The sequence below is a fragment of the Giraffa tippelskirchi genome, chromosome 6 (assembly GCF_054371585.1).
Source record: "Giraffa tippelskirchi isolate mGirTip1 chromosome 6, T2T-mGirTip1v1.2.pri, whole genome shotgun sequence".
NCBI lineage: Eukaryota > Metazoa > Chordata > Mammalia > Artiodactyla > Giraffidae > Giraffa > Giraffa tippelskirchi.
This window is the reverse complement of record NC_137280.1, coordinates 94284235-94304613: the sequence shown is the minus strand read 5'-3', so window position 1 is coordinate 94304613 and position 20379 is coordinate 94284235. Positions and strand designations below refer to the sequence as shown.

At 52.9% G+C, this 20379-nt stretch overlaps 2 protein-coding genes across 20 annotated transcripts; both read right to left on the bottom strand.

The window, feature by feature from the left end:
* Positions 1-1859: 1859 nt before the first annotated feature.
* Positions 1860-7350, bottom strand: TUBB4A (tubulin beta 4A class IVa). 12 transcript variants are annotated; one of them, XR_014056507.1, is made up of 5 exons: positions 7190-7325; positions 6554-6662; positions 6334-6444; positions 2327-3513; positions 1860-2170 (listed from the first exon to the last, which is right to left on the bottom strand). XR_014056507.1 is itself a non-coding variant. In XM_081499346.1 (5 exons), the coding sequence occupies exons 1-5, from the start codon at positions 7244-7246 to the stop codon at positions 2456-2458; spliced, it is 1263 nt and encodes a 420-aa protein (XP_081355472.1). In that variant the 5' UTR covers positions 7247-7350; the 3' UTR covers positions 1860-2455. The 12 variants fall into 12 exon arrangements, 11 of the variants coding, with proteins under 11 accessions (XP_081355472.1, XP_081355477.1, XP_081355479.1 ...); XM_081499346.1 differs by having other exon boundaries at positions 1860-3287; positions 3360-3513; positions 7190-7350; XM_081499351.1 differs by having other exon boundaries at positions 1860-3144; positions 3391-3513; positions 7190-7350.
* A 638-nt stretch (positions 7351-7988) lies between these two features.
* Positions 7989-17239, bottom strand: LOC145509871 (phospholipid phosphatase 3-like). 8 transcript variants are annotated; one of them, XR_014056509.1, is made up of 8 exons: positions 17058-17239; positions 15976-16138; positions 14028-14185; positions 12729-13009; positions 12564-12621; positions 12205-12314; positions 10804-10980; positions 10213-10618 (listed from the first exon to the last, which is right to left on the bottom strand). XR_014056509.1 is itself a non-coding variant. In XM_081499356.1 (8 exons), exons 1-8 carry the CDS (start codon positions 17208-17210, stop codon positions 10475-10477), a joined length of 1227 nt encoding a protein of 408 aa, XP_081355482.1. In that variant the 5' UTR covers positions 17211-17239; the 3' UTR covers positions 10213-10474. The 8 variants fall into 8 exon arrangements, 5 of the variants coding, with proteins under 5 accessions (XP_081355487.1, XP_081355482.1, XP_081355483.1 ...); XR_014056510.1 differs by having other exon boundaries at positions 10807-10980; XM_081499356.1 differs by having other exon boundaries at positions 12224-12314; positions 12727-13009.
* Between the last annotated feature and the right edge of the window lie 3140 nt (positions 17240-20379).

The following is a 20379-nucleotide window of genomic DNA, read 5'->3' as shown; positions in this document are numbered from 1 at the left end:
TGGAATTCTCCAGGCAAGAATACTGCAGTGAGTTGTCATTGCCCTCCTCCAGAGGATCTTCCAGACCTAGGCATCAGAGCCCACTTCTTTTATGTCTCCTGCATTGGCAGACAGGTTCTTTACCACTAGCGCCGCCTGGGAAGTCCCCTGGTGACTCTACTGCACATCAAATTTAAGTAGCACTGGCTTACAACCCTCTCTCTCAGCCCCTCAAGAGATGCTATAAGCCCCTAAATCCTCACTCTAAATGACTCATACAGCCACCAAGTGGATGCCTGGGGGCTCAGCAGGGCCCTCCTGCTGAGTATCCAATCCCTTTCTGCTTAATATGCCTAGCAAGTTTCCCACAACTGAACACTGGCTGATAAAGCGCAATCAGAGTTCTTGAACCTAAACTATCAGTTTGAACCCCAGGTCACCGCTTCATAACCAAGGGACCACGGGCAAGAAACTTTGTGCTGCAAATTGTAATTTCTAAAGATGGTCATAGGTGTAACTTCTCTTCCACATGCTCTTCTAGAATCTTCCTACTCAACCCTCAAGATTTGGAGTCTACAACCTATCCCCTGGAACCTGTACAGGGCTTTGTGAACACTTCAATTAGGAGTCCTCAGGACAGCAAGTGACCTCTAAAGCTGTTAGAAAAATGCAATGGGATGTTTGCTGTTGGAGGAACCCAGCCCGGGCAGATCAGGGAGAGGTCCTGACACCCTCCATCTACCTGCCCCTGCTGAGCCCCCAGGAATCCACTTGGCGGCTATGTGTGTGAGTCAGTCACCTTGAAAGGAGACCCGTCAGCCTCCAAGAAGATTCTGTAGCTGATGCCACAGGGAGCACCAATAAGCTACCTTTCCAAGCCCTGCCCAAACTGCAGATTTGGGAGCAAAATTAAAAAAATTGCTGTTGCTTTAAGCCCCTAAATTTTTGGTGGGTTAGTTCGTATGCAGCAAAAGCTAACTGATACACTGTCTAAAAGCTCAAATCTTTGTTTTTTTGGTCATGCCATGCAGCTTGTGGGATCTTAGTTCCCCAACCAGGGATTGAACCTTGTGCAGTGAAAGCAAGGAGTCCTAACCTCTGGATCATCCAGAGGCAATTAGATTCATCGTGCTAACTGTGCTTAGTTGCTCAGTCATGTCCGACTCTTTGCGACCCCATGGACTGTAGCCCACCAGGCAGGCTCCTTTGTCCATGGAGTGTTTCCAGGCAAGAATACTGGAGTGGGTTGCCATGCCCTCCTCCAGGGATTTTCCTGACCCAGGAATTGAACTGGGGTCTCCTGCATAGCAGGCAGATTTTTTTTATCAGCTGAGCTACCAGGGAAGTTTGATTAAGTTCATTGGTAGAAACTGCATCCAGAACCAGGGAATTTTCTAAAAGCTCAGATCTTACAGGGTTGGTGTGAGGGTTGTAAGACATGTATCAGGCCATCAAAGTGCTTCACAGTGTTAGTGACCATTATCCTGGCAGGACTGCCCCTGAGGCACTACCCACGGCTACCATCTCCCCAGCATCCTTTCCTAGAGGTTCCCCTTTCAACTTTCCATACTTGCAAGATGCCCCACAGAGAGTGGTAGCACCTCCATCACTAAGCACCCACCCAGTACCAGGTACTGTGCCCTGAGTCCTTACAAAAGTCCTTGAGCTGTGGCATGGGGAGAAAACATGAGCCCATTTTACAGGTGAGGCAATCGAGGCTCAGAGGGCAAGCATCTTGCTCAACACTAGAGGGTGAGTTGGTAGCATAATCTGGTCTGACTCTGAAATCACTGTCCACCCCCAGATTAAAAGTCCCTTCAGCTCCCAACTCCATCCCACAGGGAGAGGAGGGGCGATGAAAAATACACTTGGCAGAAACATGGCAGGACAATTAATTTATTGAGAGTGAGGCAGTGGGGAAGGTCAGGGAACAGCCTCTCTTGCCCACATGCTCCAGGGCTTCTTTCTCCCCAGCAGCACCCTTGAAAAGCCAAAGTTGGCAGGAGCTGAGGGGAGTGAATTTAGAGAAGTGGGGCTCAGGGGATCCAGAGCGAAGGAGGGATTAGAGGGTGGGTGGGACTTGTGGGGTAAAAGGTGAGGCACATTGGGAGAAGAGAGGCGAGGCTCAGAGGGAGGGGGCAAATAAGTCAGGGTTTATAGGTCTGTGGGTGTAAAGGGGGGCGGGGGGGGGCTTGAGGGGAAGTCAAAGGTGGAGAGGTCAGGGGTGAAGGAGGGATCACGGAATTAAAGGTGGGACTTGTGGGGTCGGAGGTGAAGCAGGGCTCTTGGGGGGGTGTTCAATGTGGGAGAGCTCAAGGTGGGGATAAAGTGGGGCTCAAGGGTCAACGGTTGGCCAGGGGAAGAGGTGCAAGGTCGTAGGGTCAGACGTGAGTCAGGCTGGGAGGTGAAGTGGGGATTCTGGGCGGTCAAAGGTTAGCCTCCTAGTAGGGTGTGGAGGTGAAGTGATGGAGGTGCCCTAGGCCACCTCCTCCTCGGCCTCCTCCTCAAACTCCCCTTCCTCGGCCGTGGCGTCCTGGTACTGCTGGTACTCGGACACCAGGTCGTTCATGTTGCTCTCGGCCTCAGTGAACTCCATCTCGTCCATGCCCTCACCCGTGTACCAGTGCAGGAAGGCCTTGCGCCGGAACATGGCTGTGAACTGCTCTGAGATGCGCTTGAACAGCTCCTGGATGGCTGTGCTGTTGCCGATGAAGGTGGCGGCCATCTTCAGGCCGCGGGGCGGGATGTCGCACACGGCCGTCTTCACGTTGTTGGGGATCCACTCCACGAAGTAGCTGCTGTTCTTGCTCTGCACGCTCAGCATCTGCTCATCCACCTCCTTCATGGACATGCGGCCCCGGAACACAGCAGCCACGGTCAGGTAGCGGCCGTGGCGTGGGTCGCACGCGGCCATCATGTTCTTGGCATCGAACATCTGCTGGGTCAGCTCGGGGACGGTCAGTGCCCTGTACTGCTGGCTGCCCCGGCTGGTCAGTGGGGCGAAGCCGGGCATGAAGAAGTGCAGGCGTGGGAAGGGCACCATGTTCACAGCCAGCTTGCGCAGGTCGGCGTTGAGCTGGCCTGGGAAGCGCAGGCAGGTGGTGACCCCGCTCATGGTGGCCGACACCAGGTGGTTGAGGTCCCCGTAGGTGGGGGTGGTCAGTTTCAGGGTGCGGAAGCAGATGTCATACAGCGCTTCATTGTCGATGCAGTAGGTCTCATCGGTGTTCTCCACCAGCTGGTGTACGGACAGGGTGGCGTTGTAGGGCTCAACCACCGTGTCCGACACCTTGGGTGAGGGCACCACACTGAAGGTGTTCATGATGCGGTCGGGGAATTCCTCGCGGATCTTGCTGATGAGGAGGGTCCCCATTCCAGACCCTGTTCCCCCGCCCAGCGAGTGGGTCAGCTGGAAGCCCTGCAGGCAGTCACAACTCTCAGCCTCCTTCCGAACCACGTCCAGGACGGCATCCACCAGTTCGGCGCCCTCTGTGTAGTGGCCTTTGGCCCAGTTGTTGCCGGCTCCAGACTGGCCTGAAGAAGGAAAGGGAGGCTGATATGGGGAAATCCCATGCTCCACCCCACCCCCAGTCATCTAGTAGTTAAATCATTATAAGAAAATTATTATTATTACTATTTATTATGAATTGTTCTTTTGGGTTCCATTCTTGCTTCCCTTCACCCAGTAGCTAGAAGGATATTTTTTTTGGAAAGAATTATTTTTATTTATTTGGCTGCACAGTCAGTTTCAGCATGTGGGATCTCAGTTTCCTGACCAGGGATTGAACCTGGGCCCTCTGCATTGGGAGCACGGAGTCTTAGCCATTGGACCACCAGGGATGTCCTGGCTAGATGGATTCTGATGAAACCTAAATCATGTTCCACCTTAGCTCAAAACCACCCCCAGTTCCTCTCTCTTTCAGTAAAAGCTCCAATCCTCCCTGATTCCCACAAGGTCCTGTATGACCTCTCTGGTCCACTGCCCCCCTCCCCAATACCCTTCCCTCCTCCCTCTCTCCCCCTCGCTCATTCCTCTCTAGACACACAGGCCTCCTGGCTGTTCCTCCAACACACTGAGCCTGGTCCTGCCCAAGGGCCTTGGCATGGGCTGTACTCCCTGCCTGGAGTGCTGTTCCCTCAGATACATACATGGCTCCTCCCTCTTTCCTCTCCTTTAGATTTCGAGGCTCTGCCTGACCAATCGATACAACTGCAAATCCTCCCCATTTCTAATTCCTCTTCCATACTTGATTTTTCTCCATAGCACTGATAAACTTGTTCTTTTTTTTAAAAAAATTATTAATTATACTTATTGTCTGTAATCTTGCAGGAGAATGCAAGCTCCAGAGGAGAAGGATTAGGATTAGACTATCAGCTGGTATTTTTGTGAACTGGTAATATTTCTTCTTGCCCCCTTCTCTGCTTCCAACCTGGTCCAGCCCCCTTATCAGTCATCTGGATCAGAACAGTGGCTTCTGCACTGGTTCCCCCAGCGGCAGCCCACAGCCTCTCCACAATCTGTTCTCCTTGAAGCCACTAGAGGGCGCCTGTGAAAACCCGTGTCAGGTGCCACCCCTCCTCTGCCCGCTGCCCCTCCAGGGCTCCCATCTCCCTGGGATAAAAACCAGTCTTCCCAGCAACAAACAAGGTCCTACAAAACCTGCGCCATCCCCTCTCTGTCCTCTCCTCCTCCCTGCTCACTCTGCTCCAGTCACATGGGCCTCCTCACTGTTCCTGCCCCAGGGCCATTGCACCTGCTGGTGCTGTTGCGGCTGCCTGGAATGCTCTCCCTCTCAGGTATTCCCGTGACTGAAACTCTCTTCAAGTCTCTGTCCAATGTCACCTCCTCCAAAAGAAAAGGATTTGAAGTGGTGGTCTGACTTCTGAGACCACACTTTTACCACCACCTCCCCTACCTCATTTCTCAGAGGCCATAGAATCTTTTGGCCAGACTGGAGCCACTCTTGATCATCCAAGAATCCCTCACATCCTTTGGCCAACCTCATGTAGTCTCTCCATAGCCATTTCCTGAGGACTTATGGTGAGCCCTACCCACACACAATCATCTTTATCTTCCTGAATCTTTCTCCAATCAGAGAGGGGAAGTCACTTGTCCAAGGTCACACAGCTTGTCCTGTCAATCCCTAGACTCCAGATTAAACTACTGTGTACTAAGGAGGAGAGGTGCTGGGGGGAGGGAGAGCCTGGGCTCTGAAGTCAGGTGTGGGTGTGCATTTAGCTTGACCTAGTGCATGTGCTAAGTTGCCTCAGTCATGTCTGACTCTTTGCAACCCTATGGACTGTAGCCTGCCAGGCTCCTCTGTCCATGGGATTCTCCAGGCAAGAATACTGGAGTGGGGTGCCATGCCCTCTTCCAGGGGATCTTCTCGACCCAAGGATTGAACCCAGGTCTCTCATGTCTCCTGCATTGGCAGGTGGGTTCTTTACCACTAGCGCCACCTGGGAAGTCCCTGGGAAGCTTGACCGAGTATGAGGAAAGCTTTCCTAGAAGGTTGTTCAGTGTGTGCATGGCCCTTGAACTTGAGGGCTGCAAATGTGTCCATTGTCTTTGCCTATGCTGTTCCCTCTGTCTTGCACACATTTCCTCTTTTCACTGCCCTTTGGCCAGCCCAAGTCCCACTCATCTTTTAGGTTGAAGACATCATCAAGAGTGATACTGATAATAAAACCTACAACAAAACATTAAATGCTTATGTATTTTTTCCTCTGTGCTAGGCATTGTTCTGAGTTCCTTATACATATTAGTGGCTTTAAGCCTCACAGTCTTGAAAAGTAAGTCTCCATATTAACCCTGTTTTAAAGATGAAGAGACTGAGGCACAGGAAGATTGTAGGGCCTGTCCAAAATCACCCAGTGGATTCAATCAGTGATTGAGTTTGACTTTTTTTTTTCTTCTCTTCCCATTTATTTATCTTCCTAGCTCCCTCCAGCAGGATGTCAGCTGTAGGGGTGGACAGAGAGCTTTGTTTGTTTTGTTCTTGGCTATATTCCCAGGGTGGGTACAGTAGGGCCTGGGGTATACAGTAGATGCTTAATAAGTATTTGTCGACTGCATGAAGTGGCAGAGCTGGGATCTGAACGCTGCAGTCTGGCTCAGGTCCATCGGTTAAATTAAAATGCCACCTCCTCTGGGAAGCCTTCTCTATGCTGCACTTCGCCTGTTGTGTCAGATGCCTCCCCTGGGTTCCCACAGTGGCCTGTGTATCCACTTTCCCCGTTGGGCTCTGAGTTCCTCAGTCTAGACGCTAGCAGAGAATTTTCACCAAGCATGTGGAAGTGAAAGAATTGGGGGGGAGGGGGGCGCTTCCCTGCCTGTGCCTCACGGTGACTCACCAAACACAAAATTGTCAGGACGAAAGATCTGGCCGAAGGGGCCAGAGCGGACAGAGTCCATGGTGCCTGGCTCAAGGTCCACCAGGACAGCTCTGGGCACGTAATTTCCTCCTGCAGAGAAGCAGATGGACAGCAGCTTGGTCAACTCCAGGAACCAGCATCCAGTCCCCTCCCAGGCCCTGTCCACCCCCACGCTGGCCAGGTGCCTCTGCCCCCTTACCAGTGGCCTCATTGTAGTACACGTTGATTCTCTCCAGCTGGAGGTCACTGTCCCCGTGGTATGTGCCCGTGGGATCAATGCCATGCTCATCACTGATCACCTCCCAAAACTAGAGAGGGGGAGGAAGAAAGGACCAAGAAGGGGGAGTCAATGTCCAGGCCTTCCCCCACCTCCGTCTTCTGAGCTCAGGATCCCCAGTCACCTCCCTGGCTGCCACCTGTCCCCCAGCAAGGTGAGTGGGGGGCCGGGACGCAGAGTGGGCAGGCGAGGATGAGGCAGCAAGTAGGGAGAGGTGGGGGCGGGGTGAAGCAGATTCAACACCCCAGCCAAGACGGCCGGTGGGGGCAGCTCTCCCTGGCTGCTGCCGCGGGCAGGGGCGGGGTCTCTTTGTGCGTGTGGAGGGGCCAGAGGGCCAGCTGTGAAACCAGCTGTGGCGAGCGGACAGAAGGCCGGGCCCCACCCCCATCAGTTCTTTGTTTCCCAGCTTGGCCCTGCCCTTCGCGCCCCTCCCCCACCGTCCCTGGGGTGCTGGCTTCCTGGGGGACCTGGTCCCCTCACAGGCCCTTGGTGGAGGAGCTCTGCGGGGCTCAGTGGATCGCGCTCGGCATCATCCCAGGGCTCGGTCCCCCCGCGCACCTTGGCTCCAATCTGGTTGCCGCACTGGCCGGCCTGCAGGTGCACAATCTCCCGCATGGCGGTGGCGCTGATGCTGGACGCGACGGCGCTGGTGCTGATGCTGCGAACTGCGGCGGCAAAGGCGGCGGCAAAGCACGGTCCCTCTGCCCCCGGGGCGCCTCTATATGAACAGGCGGGGCTCGCGTCACGGCCCGGTCACCGGCCCGCTCCGCCCCCTGGTCCCGCCCCGGGACGGAGGGTGCGGGGAGGGAAGGATATCCCTCCCCTTGCCGCCTAGACACCTCCCGGGAGTGAGATGCGCTGGACCCCCTTTCTCCCCCAACTCCAGGCAGTGGGGGCGAGGCCTCTCGGGCGCCCTCAGTACCCTCTCCCTCCATCCCACCCCTCCCGCCACCAGCACTGCCGGGCAGCCTGGGATTTGCAGGGATAGGGCGGGAAGGGGGATGGGGTGGCGGAGAGGGAGGGAGAGAGCCGGGTAAACATGCAGCCTCTCCCCGCTCCCGCCCCCGCCGCGAACGACCCTGCCTCAGTTTCTCCGGCCCAAGCCTCCCTTCCCATCCCGTTTCGTTGTCATTGTCCAGAAACCCTCGCCTTAACCACGAGGGCTTGTGGTGGGGGCCGAACTGGCCGCTCCCGAGGAGCCGACTGTTTGGGGAGGTGGGAGGCGGTCGGTGCCTGCTGGACTTCTGTTGATGCTGCGTAGTAAGTAAAACCACGATTTGCCTTCCATGTTTGACTCCGGATGCTTCTGGAAGCCGACGGAGGTGTGTGTGAGTGTTGGGGGGGGGGTACTGTGCGCTCCCCCCGGACACCTCTGTTGGGCTCTGAGTCTATCGCAGGTGGGTCATCCTCAGCGTTGCCTGGGATCGAACATCAGTGATTAAGACTTGTAGCTGGATTACAAATTGTAGGGGAATAGAGGGCCCCTCCGAGGTGGGGGGCTGCCTTGCTCCCGCCAGCTCGGCACCTCCCTGTTTCATTGTTACTATTTATTACAAGTCATCGCCCTGCCTTTGCATTTCTAATTAGTACATGACCTTGCACAGGTCACTTGGCCTCCCCCTGCTGAATTTCCTGCAAGATGGAGCCGTCCAGAATGCCTGCCCTCTAGGCAGTTGGGAGGGTCTGAAAGCCAGCCCCAGGGTCCCCCGGCAGAGTGAACAATAAGTTGTAGCTATTGGTATTACAGTTACTATTGTGACACTGGGCTAGACTTCCTGTGCTGCCCCTCTTGGGGCCGGCTTCTGCTGGCAGCCTCCCACTCTTACATCTCAGGAAGCCTCCACATCCTTGGTGGCTTCTGGCTACTTCGGGGTAGAGGTGGGGTTGGCCAGGCCCATGGAAGGGCTGGGACCTCACAGTTCTCACCAGTGGCTTCCGATTTTGTGGTTCTCCACAGGGCAGGGACACTTGGCAATGTCTGGGGACTTTTTTAGTTATGCCTAAGTGGTGTGTGTGCGTGCTACGGGCACCTAGGAAGAGGGTGTTGCTGAGCATTCTAGGGTGCACAGACAGGACAGTCTCCCTCCACTATAAGAATTATCTGGTCCATGTGGTACATATACACAATGGAATATTACTCAGCCATTAAAAAGAATACATTCAAATCAGTTCTAATGAGGTGGATGAAACTGGAGCCTATTATACAGAGTGAAGTAAGCCAGAAAGAAAAACACCAGTACAGTATACTAACACATATATATGGTATTTAGTCAATCGGTAAAAATAACCCTGTATGCAAGACACCAAAAGAGACACAGATAAATAGAACAGTATTATGGACTCTATAGGAGAGGGCAAGGGAGGGATGATATGGGAGAATGGCATGGAAGCATGTAAATTATCATATGTGAAACGAATCGCCAGTCCAGGTTCAATGCATGATACAGGGTGCCCGGGGCTGGTGCACCGGGATGACCCAGAGGGATGAGATGGGGAGGGAGGGAGGAGGGGGGTTCTGGAAGGGGAAAACATGTACACAAAAGAAAAGAAAATACTAGAAATGGAAAGTAAAAAAAAAAAAAAAAGAATTATCTGGTCCAAATATCAATAGGGCTCAAGGCCAGGGATCAATCCCCAACCCCCAGGGTCTAATGCCTGATGATCTGAGGTGGAGCTGATGTAATAGTAATAGAAATAAAGTGCACAAGAAATGTAATGTGCTTGACTTGCCCCCAGACGTTCCCCCGACCCGCCCTGGTCCATGGAAAAATTGTCTTCTACGAAACCAGTCTCTGGTGCCAAAAAGGTTGGGGACTGCTGTTCAAGGCTAAGAAATCCTGTGTTAATTATTCGAGAATAAAACAAAATTGAGTTGGATCTTTAGGTTCACACTAGACACTAGAGCAATGCAGGAGACCTGGGTTTGATCTCTGGTTAGGGAAGATCCCCTGGAGAAGGAAAGGGCAAGCCACTTCAGTATTCTTGCCTGGAAAATTCCAGGCAAAGAATTTTCAAAGGAGCAGAGGAGCCTGGCAGGCTACAGTACATGGGGTAGCAAAGAGTCGGTCATGACTGAATGACTAACACAACAAGAAGACACCAAAATAAATTCCTGATGGATCAGATCATACAAATGGGGTGACCCCCCCTCACCCTCACCCCAGGATCTGTGAATTACTTCTTCTCTCTGTGATTTAAATGTGTGTAGCATCCTGGGACTTCAGTAGGTCAGATAAGTATGGAGCGCAGTCTCTTGGGGGAGCTCCACAGAATCTCCTAACCCAGAAATTTTCAGCTGGGGGTGACTCCCCCTCCATTACAACCTGGGGTTGTGACTGGCACCCAGTGGGTGGAGTCTATGGGGGGCTGCTCACTGGCCTACAGTGCACTGAAATGGCCACTGCAGCAAAGAGTTATCTGGCCCTGAAAACCAACGGCAATAACCAAAGTCGAGAAACCTGACTGAGACTTTCAAGATTATCAGATGTTGTTATAATCGATCCCTGGGACATGGTTCCCGGATTGATATACAAAGTCTATCAATCCATGTTAATATCTCTCAAGAATTCATAAATCTGGTGTTGGCATTTCATTCTTTAATATAGCAAGAAAACATAAAAACATAAAAGTGGAAGTGGCCCTGCTGGGAGGGGCTAATTTGGGGTTCAGCCCCAGGAAAATGGGACTTCCTGTGTCACCACTTGTCCAGGGCAGGGCTGATCTGGGGTCAGGACTGAGCTCCAAACAGGTGGGGCTTCCTGGACTAGCCCACCTGGGAAGGGACAGCCACCCTGGGGAGCTCAGGCCCTAGAAAGCAGAGGGTGCCCTCTGTCTTTCTCTGCGTCAGGGCATGCCTCGGGTTCCCCGAGGGTCCTCAGGGGAGTAACACAGAGAGGGGAAGTGGGGAGGAAAGTGGCACGCAGAGCATAGGTAGTCTTCTAGCACCTGGAGCTCCTGGGACTTGGCATTGCCTGAGATGTAGAAAACCTGCAGGGATGAAGCCAAGAGAGGTTGTGGTGGGCTGACATCACCTTCATTCCATGGCCATTCTCCCACTCCAGTCTGGCCTCTCCTGCACTCCCTTCCTGGGAGATGAGGAGTGCCAGGCATACCCAAGGGCTCCCAGACAAGCAGACCCTCCCAGTACCCACGTGCCCCACAGCATCACTTACTACCCAGAAAGCCATCAAAGCTCCCTGCAAGTAGCCGAAGAAAACATCGTAGGGGTGGTGCCAGTGGTCCAAGACCCGGATGTAGCCAGTCAACAGAGCCAGGGACAAGAAAAGGAGCTGGATGGTGGGCCGTAAGAGCCAGATTTTCTGTCCCCAGGAAACGGCCTGTACGTAGAGCTGGAAGGCGGGTGGCAGTACCTTGAAACCCTGGGAGAGGGTAATCAGAGGGACTCCACCCTGGGGCTGCATTTTTGTGCCCATCCGTGTTTTCTATCTGAACCTGCCAGTTTTGTATGGAGATGTATTTCAGCTTCTAAAGAGGGTAGGAGCTGTGTCCATCACTGTAAGAGAACTTTGTGCTTTTAACTACATGTTAGCATTGGGAGAATTGTTAGGTGGTGAATGATTTCCTAAGAGTCAGGTGAGACCCTTCAGGTAGGCTCATGCTGTGAGTGGGCACTGCCACTTCCTGCCAGGGTCAGGTCTCCAATCAAAGCAGGTCGGCCTCATCAGCGAACCCTCAAGGGGCAGAGTTTGGGCTCTTGATTTTGAAATGGAAAACAGAAAAAAAAATTCCATCAGGTGAAATTTACTTCCTTGAGATAAGCAAGAAGAACGGGACAGTGGTGCTTGTGTGTTTCAGGGAGAGATCAACTGTGGGCATTTGAGGGACACTTAAGAGGTGGGGGAATTCCCCGAAATCCAGAATATTCTGTTCACCAAATTATCCACTCCATCCAAAAATCAGAGCAAGGCCGGCCTGAGTTGTGTGTGGTCTGTCTGTGCACGTTGGCATGTTGGTGTGCATCCAGTACCCCAACGACCACCCCATCCCAGGGACGAAGGGAGTCTGTTTTGCTTGTTATTAATGATTAATAGTGACCTTTAGGCCAGATCCTGTTCTAAGTGCTCTGAGGGTATCAGCTCATCTATGTGTTAACTCATGAAATCGCAACCCTAGGAGGCAAGTGCTATTTCCATACAGATGAGGAGATTGAGGTTCAAGGTCTCACCCAATGTTACACAAAAGTTGAGGCTGGGAATAGAGCATGTAAATTCCACCTCCAAAACCCTGTGCTTTTATCACTACAGGAAGCTGTAATTACTTTGTCTTAAAATACAAAGGGGCAGGGGTGGTTTGGGGGAGCTGGCAGTTGAATCCGCTGTCTTTCAGGAAGAAAACATTGCTGGTGTGAAGGCAGCTGTGTGACTGTCATGTGCCCCAGTGGCTGGAGCCTCTGTGTCGTTGTGTCTGCCCACCACCGAGCTTGGGTGCTTTGGGCTGGCTCTAATCCGCTTCTGCCACCCAAGTCTATGCCCCTGGGTTGTTGGCTCCTTCCCAGAGGCAACTCCCTCCACCTCCCCCCTCCCCCTCGGCTTCCCTTCCTGCCATTTTATTACCTAAATCTTAGATCTTCACCTCAGCTGGGTCTTGGGTGATTTCCCTTCCTGCTGTCGTTGGTGGAGCCCAGTCCTGGGCACAGACCCACCCTGGCATGAGCCCTCTCCAGCTGCAGGGGCAGGGGCCGGGGGGACAGAGGGTTTTGCAAGTTGCCATTCTGGGACCAGGACGCTGAATGAATCTTAAGAGGAGATGGGCCCACCCCACTCTTGCCTCCTGACTCTGGGGGAACACACAAGCTCTGTGGGAGCTGTGCCTGGCACTGTGGGCACTGACCATGGGATGGTGGGGGTGGGGGGAACAATGGAGCATTTTCTGGCCTTGCTGGGTGTGCAGCTTACCTCCCACCAACACTCACCACCAGATACACCATGCAGTACATCCCCAAGGAGGCGTTCTCAGAATAGAAGGATTTCCTGGGGGATGGGCAGGGGGAGCATGGATATCAGCTGGGGGTGGAGTGGGGTAGGGTGGGGTAGGGTGGGGACACCTCCTGGGTTCCCCTCCCTGCCCACCCACACGCCTGGCATCGAGGACATCTTCAGGAAGTCCTGTGCAGCTGTAGTTGGTGATGTAGCCATTCTCACAGTTGAAGGAGGTTGGATCAGGCAGGCACGTGGCCAGGAAGTGGGGCCGCAGTTGACCTGTGGTCATCTTGGCGATACTGGTCAGGGAGAAGCTGGCCAGGCCGCCAAAGATGAAGGCGCCCAGCTGCTTGTAGATCATGGCCATGTAAGCGCTGCTCATGAAGGCTGGCGAGTTCAGCTGCAGGCCCCTGACCCGAATCAGCTCTCCCAGGCTGATCTGTGGGGCCGAAGTGGATGGGTGAGGGGGTCACTGCTGAGGGCAGGGGGTGCAAGGAGGGAGGGAAATCCTCCACGCTTTATCACATACGGAAGGGAGGCTGTTGTTTCCCACTAAACCAGCCTATAGTGTGGGGCTTCTCATTCCATCACACGCACACAAATGGGTGACTTCTCCCACCCCTTGTGTCTGAAATGGGCAAGACTCCTAAGCCAAGGAATACGGCTTTCCCTTATCACCAGGGAAAGGGGGGGGCCCATATCTGAAAGGGGGTGGGATTTTGATATACCAGGAAAAGAGGCAGGGCATGGCCCTAGCTTATGTCAGACATAGGTAGGATTTCCTGTCCTATATCTGAAAGGAGTGGGACTTCCTGTTACACCGGGAGAAGAGGTGGGACATCTCCCTAGTTTATGTCAGACATAGGCAGCATTTCCTGTCCCGTATCTAAAAAGGGCAGGACTTCCTGTCATACCAGGAAAAGAAGTGGGACATCTCCCTAATTTATGTCATACATAGGCAGGATTTCCTGTCTCATATCTGAAAAGGGCAGGACTTCCTGTCATACTAGGAAAAGAGGATAGGCTTCCACCCAAATGCTGGAAAATTGTGGAACATCCCCTGTCACCAGGAGGAAGAAGCAGGATGTTCCATGTTTGAAAGGAGGAGGTTTCCCAACTTCCCAGGGGGCAGGGCTGCTTCCTGCTTTCTGCATAAAGCGTGGGGGCTTCCCAGTCTACTGGGGGGAAGAGGGGCTGCACTTCCTGTTCCATGCCTAAGGCAGAGAGGGGGTTCTTTCTGCCACACTAAATCAAAAGTGGGGGCTTACTTGGTCCTCAAGGAAAGGGGTTTTATGCCATTGAGCAGTGAAATGGGTCCCATTTCAGTAGGAAAAGAGGTGGTATTTACTCCTGCTTTAGATCTATAATCCATGGGGGCTCCCATTTTGCCAGAAAAAGGGGTGACCTTGCTCACAGCGTGTCACCACAGCCTGAGGTGAAAGTGGCCAGCCTCTTACCATGAAGATGGAGATGAAGAAGCCCATCTTCATGAGTGCTGAGTCTTCGATGATGTAATGGGCCATCCGGGGGTATTGGATGGTGGTGTCATTGCAAAAGAAGCCCTGGATGTGGGGTTCCAGCAAACCGGTCTCACTCAGCACAATAGGGAGGCTGACTGCAGGGGGTGGAGATGACTCCACTCATGGACGAGTCACCTGAGGTTGACTCTCCTTAGGCCTTCTGGCCAGTCTGTCCTCCAGGCATCTCCACAGCCTGGACATGGGGACATAGGCAGGGAGGACAGTCTGGCCAGGAGGCCAGAGGAGGCCAGAGCCCCAGGGACCCATTCACAGGTGGGGTCTTGGGAATGAGGTGGGTAAGGGGTAAGGATAATGATGGAAGGGATAAGGGTGGAAGGGCTCACTCTTTCCGTATGTGTGTGTGTGTGTCCTCATGTATGCATGTATATGTGTATGACTGTGGCTCTGCATGTCTTGGTGTGTGAATGTGTATGTGTGCTGATGGATAGCTATGTCTGTGTCATGTGTATGTGGTGTGAATAGGTGTTTGTGGTGCTCATGAATACATGTCTGTGTATGAGAGAGAGAAAAACAAAGATTATACATTGTATTCATGGATGTGTGGGTTGCGCTGGTGTGTGTGGTTGTGTCTGGTATCTGGGTATGTTTCATGCCTATGTGGATGGTTCTGTGGCTGATCGAACTGGGAGAAAATGGTAGCAAAGTTGTGTATGAGCAGCATCCGGGGCCCCTCACTTGACACTACTATCCTGAAGTCAGGCAGACCAGAGGGCCTGTCTCCAGCAGGTGTAAGCTTGCTCATTCTAAAAGCCTATACCAGGCTTCCCTCCCTGTCTTGACTCTGTCATCCACTGAAATCTAGTGGAGTCAGGCAGCTGGAACCCAACCTCTCACCATTCAGCTCCCTCTCTGGGCTGGAAGGGCCAAGCTAGTGTCCCAGCCTGGCCTCTGCATCCCAGCAAAGGAGCTTTGGTCACTAGTTCTACCCACTGGGGAGTTGAAGGTATTGGTCTATGCCAGCCACACATCTGGACCCCAAGCAAGCTCAGGCCACATGGGTACCCACACACCCAGAATCTGACACATGCAATTATACAACCACACAGTCTGACCCAGACACCCAGATTCAGATGTACACACACAGACATATAACAATATACCCACAATACACATAGGCCCATATAGACCCAGACACAAAGCTGGCTACACAAATACCATTGGATGGACCACCACCCCAGATGCATAGTCACAGGCTCCCATAGATCAAGTGCATGCATAGGAGTCACCCACAGTGAACACCAACCCCCCAAGCCAATACAGCATGCAACACTGCAATACGATATGCAACTCAGGGACCCAAAGGGACACACGCATACATGCACACATGTGCATACATACACAGAATTATAGATTCACATGGATATAAGTGCAACACAGACCAGCCCCAGACATACAGATAGACCCAGGGGCTTGCAAACAACATACACATAGTCAAAACATACACAGAGATATATACAGTACAAACATACCTCCCACCACAGACACACAGACAGACCCAGACACACAACTCAAGGAGACTTACAGCACATAAAGTCATATGCAAGACTAAAAAAACAAAAAGATGCGCAGCTGGATGCTGACCCCAGCATCCAGATCCAGGATGACAGGTAAGCACACGAAAGCCATTCTTGTGGAGAGTCTCTTTCTGCTCCCTTCACAGAGTCTCATTGACCCCAGACATCCCAGAAATATGCTGATGACACGAATGTGAAGACACACACCCCAAGTACACATATTAGGGCAGTCAGCCAGCCCCAGGCCTAGCAAATCTCAGATAAAGACATACAGGAAGACAGACCCCCTCCAAGGCTTCTTGGGTGTCTACATGGGGCAGGGGCTCAAGGATGGTAGGGAGGGGGCTCACCCAGCATCAGACAGAATAAGTCCAAAGCCACCAACAGCTTGGCAGTCCAGGTGTGTGGCAGCGGATGGAACAGGGGTGTTCTGCGTGGGTCTCCGGGCCACAGGCACTGGTATCGGACCACCAACTCAGGCAAGGCCAAGACGGTATGTGGTAAGCTGATTGACTGTGGGGAACGAAGGGGTTGGCATGCCCACCCAGACTGGGATTAGAACTCAAGAGACGATCTGGTCACAGCGGGGGAAACGCTGGTTTGAACGGTGAAGATCAAGGTGGGCAGGGAGGGGTCCCATTGCAGGCCAGTAATCAGATGGCCAAGGAGGCGGGGCAACCCTGAGAATGGCCAAGGGGGTGGGACCTTCCTGAGGATGGCCTAAGGGTCGGAGGAAACTGAGGCCTCCCTGACTCCATTAGTTGGGAGCCCCATCCCATTAAGGGACTTGACTGATTTTGGGGTAAGGCCTTGAAAGTTTGAGTGGGGTCTGGAAGAAGGTGGAGAGGAACCAAGTGAGTGGGGACTAAGTGCTCAGACAAAATGCTCAGAGACCGGAGGACTCCAGGAAAGTCAGTTTAGGAGTGGGGATGGGTCAAAGACCTGGACTGGGAATGGGGCAGAGAGTTCTGGAAAAGTGTAACCCAGGACAAAATACTCAGACTGGAGTCTCCAGGAAAGTCAGACTAGGGAGACAAGAAAAGGGCGGAGCCTGGGGAGAGGGCAGTGCTGGCCCGAGAAAAGTAGAAAACTGAGTGGGCCGGGAGAGTGGGCAAGGCCTCGGAAATTGGTCTAGAAGTGGGCGGAGCTTACGGGAAAGTGGGCGGGACTGGAGGGTGGGCAGGGCTTGGGACAATGGTGGATAGGAAATGGGCGGGGCCTAGGGAGAATGACAGGAAAGTGGGAGGGGCTGATGAGTGGGCAGGGCTTGGGATACCGAGGGCGGGAGAGTGGGCGGGGCCTGGGAGAAAGATAGGGAAGTGGAAAGGCCTTATGGAGAACGACCGGAAAGTGGTGGGGCTTGGGAGTGAGCGGGGCTTGGGAGTGAGCGGGGCTTGGGAGACTGGGGCAGCTCTGCGAGGGGCAAGCCCACCTTTCTCGGGGTCCCGCGGGTCAAAGTCATATCGGAGTTGACGAGAGTCCTCCTGGGAGAGACGTCTCCGTGCTGGCGATTGCAGACCTTGGGCGATTCTCTGGTGGTCATTCTCCGGCTGAGAGCCTGGTTGGGCAGGCGGGACCCTTCCATCTCCACCAACGGCTGCCCTGCCCCTCTCTGCCACGCCGGGAGCCCTCGCCGCTCCTCATTGGTCCGGCGCGGACCAATGGGAATTCACCTCCGGGCTTACCCTGTTTTTACTGTCCCCAGAGCACCATCCCCGCGGGGATCCGGCGTTGCACTGAGTGGGGATGGGTGAGGGTCTTCAGTCCCACTCCTGCTTCCTACGCCCTGTTCCCGCGTCCAAGACCCTGTCTGGTCCCGTTCCAGCCGGGCTCCGGTGTCTCCCTTTTCCAGTTGCCACGCTCCTTTCTCCGAGTTTTTCAGTAGACACCGAAGCATCGTTTCATCCTTTCAGCCTAGACACCCTCCTCCCACCCGCCCATTCCGTGAAGCCCTGGACCGAGGCACCGGGTCCACCAGGGGTCGCCCGCGGCCCACACTGCCAAGGAAAGGGACCCAGAGTTTCCTTAAGGGAGGGAGGGGAGGATAGGCCCCCAGAAGGAGAGCCTAGGGGGTGGATCTTCGGTGGCTCAAAGATCCTGGATGTTCCCTGGGGGCGGGACCTGGGTTTCCTTGGTTGTGCTCCCTTGTATTTGTGTCTTTGCCAGTCTTTCCAGGTCAGCCTGTGTCAGTCAGTGTGTGACTTAAGTGCCTTTGGTGGTCTTTGGGCATCTGATACTGTGTGTCTTTGAATGCATATCCCAGAGCCTTCAAGACTCTTTCAGGCTATATGTTAGTGGGTATGTGTGACTCTGGGCATGGATCTGTCCTTTTGTGCTCTTGTGGCTAGCTTGGGCAGCTGCATGTCTAGGATTGCATCCTGGGCATGTCTTAGTGTGTGACTGTGTGTATGCCTGTATGGTGTATCTCCACCACTGTTTTGGTATGCATGTGATTGTGGGTCTGTTATTTTGTGTACTTATATTCTTGGGTGTATATGCTCTGAATATGTATCTGTTGTGTCTCTGTGTGTCTGTGGCTAGCTTTGGTGGCTACTCTTGTGTATCTGTGATTATGTGTCCCAGTGTGTGTATGTGTGGTGTGTTTGTGTGTCTGTCTTTGTTTGTGTAATTGTGTACTGCCTGAATCAGGATGTCCTTTGTACGCCAGTGTCTGTCTGGTGGTTGCCTTTCTGGGCCAGTTGGAGAGTCCCCTCCAGGTGTTAGCGGAGCTGGGGCCTCCTTCCTGGGACAGGCTGGCTTGCTTCCCAGCAGAGTGAGCTGGCTTCTCAGGGACCGGGCCCTCTGAGGGGTACCCAGGGCCTGCCCTGGTATGCTTGGGTCTTCCCCATCCCTGTGTCTGTCCACTGCCATTAGCAGGGAAACACCATTTCCTACCTTTGATGTCACTGGTGTGAAAATTTTCCCTTCCTCCAAATAGCTCAGGTCACAGGTTTCTTTCTCTCTTTTTAATTTTTTCTGTTAAAATGTGTGTGTGTGTGTGTGTGTGTATGTGTGTGTGGCCACTGGTTTCTTTCTCTATGTGCTCATACCTGACCACGATTCTGTACGTAACACACACACACAAACCAAGACAAAGCAAATGTGGAAAATGTAGGTGGGCAGAAGCTTATACAGTGGAAGGTTCATGATCTCTTTTTCAGATAATTCCCCTGAATACCTCTAGCTTCCTTCCCTTTTTTTTTTTTTTTAATTTACTTATTTATTTGGCCGCCCTGGGTCTTAGTTGCGGCATGTGGGATCTAGTTCCCTGACCAGGGATTGAATCCAGGCCCCCTGCATTAGGAGTGCGGAGTCTTACCAGGGAAGTCCCCCACTAAGCTTCTTATAAACCTTCCAGATATGTGCTATGCAAATGTGTCTTTGCTCTGAAACCAAATCCGCATTCTTTGTTTTCTTAGCCCTTAGAGATCTCTATCGAGCCCCAAATAGATGACTCAACCTCCCCCATGGCTTGATTACTGAACTGATTCTATGAGTGATAATCTGACCATTTCTCTTTTGATGACACTTTTGACTATTTCCATTTTGAATTCTTCCTTCCTCTCTTTTGGCCCAGACATCTGCACTCGTTTCTGGACCCTGGTGCTTCATCTACAGGATCAAATCCCTGCCTACAAGTCTCACAGAGGCCCCAGACCAATCTGGCCTCAGTCGTGCCAGAGAGCACTTGCTGTATGCCAGATGCCATTCTGGCTTCCGATTCATGACAGTAATCCTAGGAGGTGGTCCCTGTACTAGCTATACTTCCCCGATGGGAACCTCGAGGCAGAGAGGTGAAGGCATTTGCTTTGAGACAGAACTGGGATTTAAAGCTAGCTATGCATTGAGACCTTCTCTTATTCCCATTTCAGTTCAGTTCAGTTCAGTTGCTCAGTTGTGTCTGACTCTTTGCGACACCATGGACTGCAGCACACCAGGCTTCCCTGTCCATCACCAACTCCTGGAGCTGGTGTGAAAAGCGAGGCTCAGAGATTGGATCTTATGCCATTGTTGTTCCTCAACTAGAAACACACTGGTAGGTACATCCCCTCACACCCACTTTCCTTATCCTGAACACTCATTACGTTGGAAACACACAGTTCAACAGTAGCTGGGTAGGCACCCCAACTCCACAAACTCTAATGGCACCATCATGGCTTGTCATGTTTACACACTATGGCAGGTGCATTCACATGCCGGGTCTGTGTTTACCCGGCCTCCTCAGGGCCAAGGAGATTCGGACCCAGCTTTTCCAGAGACCTAACCTGGAGAATGTGATTCCTCTCTCAGTTTCAATTTCCTCCTTCAACACATGTGGACACTGCCTCAGCTCAAAACCAATCTCACTCAATTCTTTTCTTCTTTTCTTGGTTTACAGCCCCCTACTGGGTCCCATGCCCTCTCACTGTGCACTTACTCATAATCACTAAAGATCTCTTTCAGGCTTTGCCTGTGGGGACACAAAGGATCCAGGCCAATGGACTTCATACAGGGTGGCGGGGAGTCAGGAACTCAGAAGGAGGTGAGTTTGGCTAGGAAAAATCAAGGCATACTTCCTGGAGGAGGTGCTTGTTTGCTGGGCCTCTGAGAGGGGAGAAAGGTCCTCCCCCCTTCAACTACTTCCTGCCCAATCCCTCCCTTGAACCCTGGAATGGCAATGGTGAGAGAATTCAGGTCCTTCCCCTAGAAGGGAGGGAAACCAGGGCCCACTCTCTCCTGGGAAGACAGCTGAGCACAGAGGTGCGACTACTAAA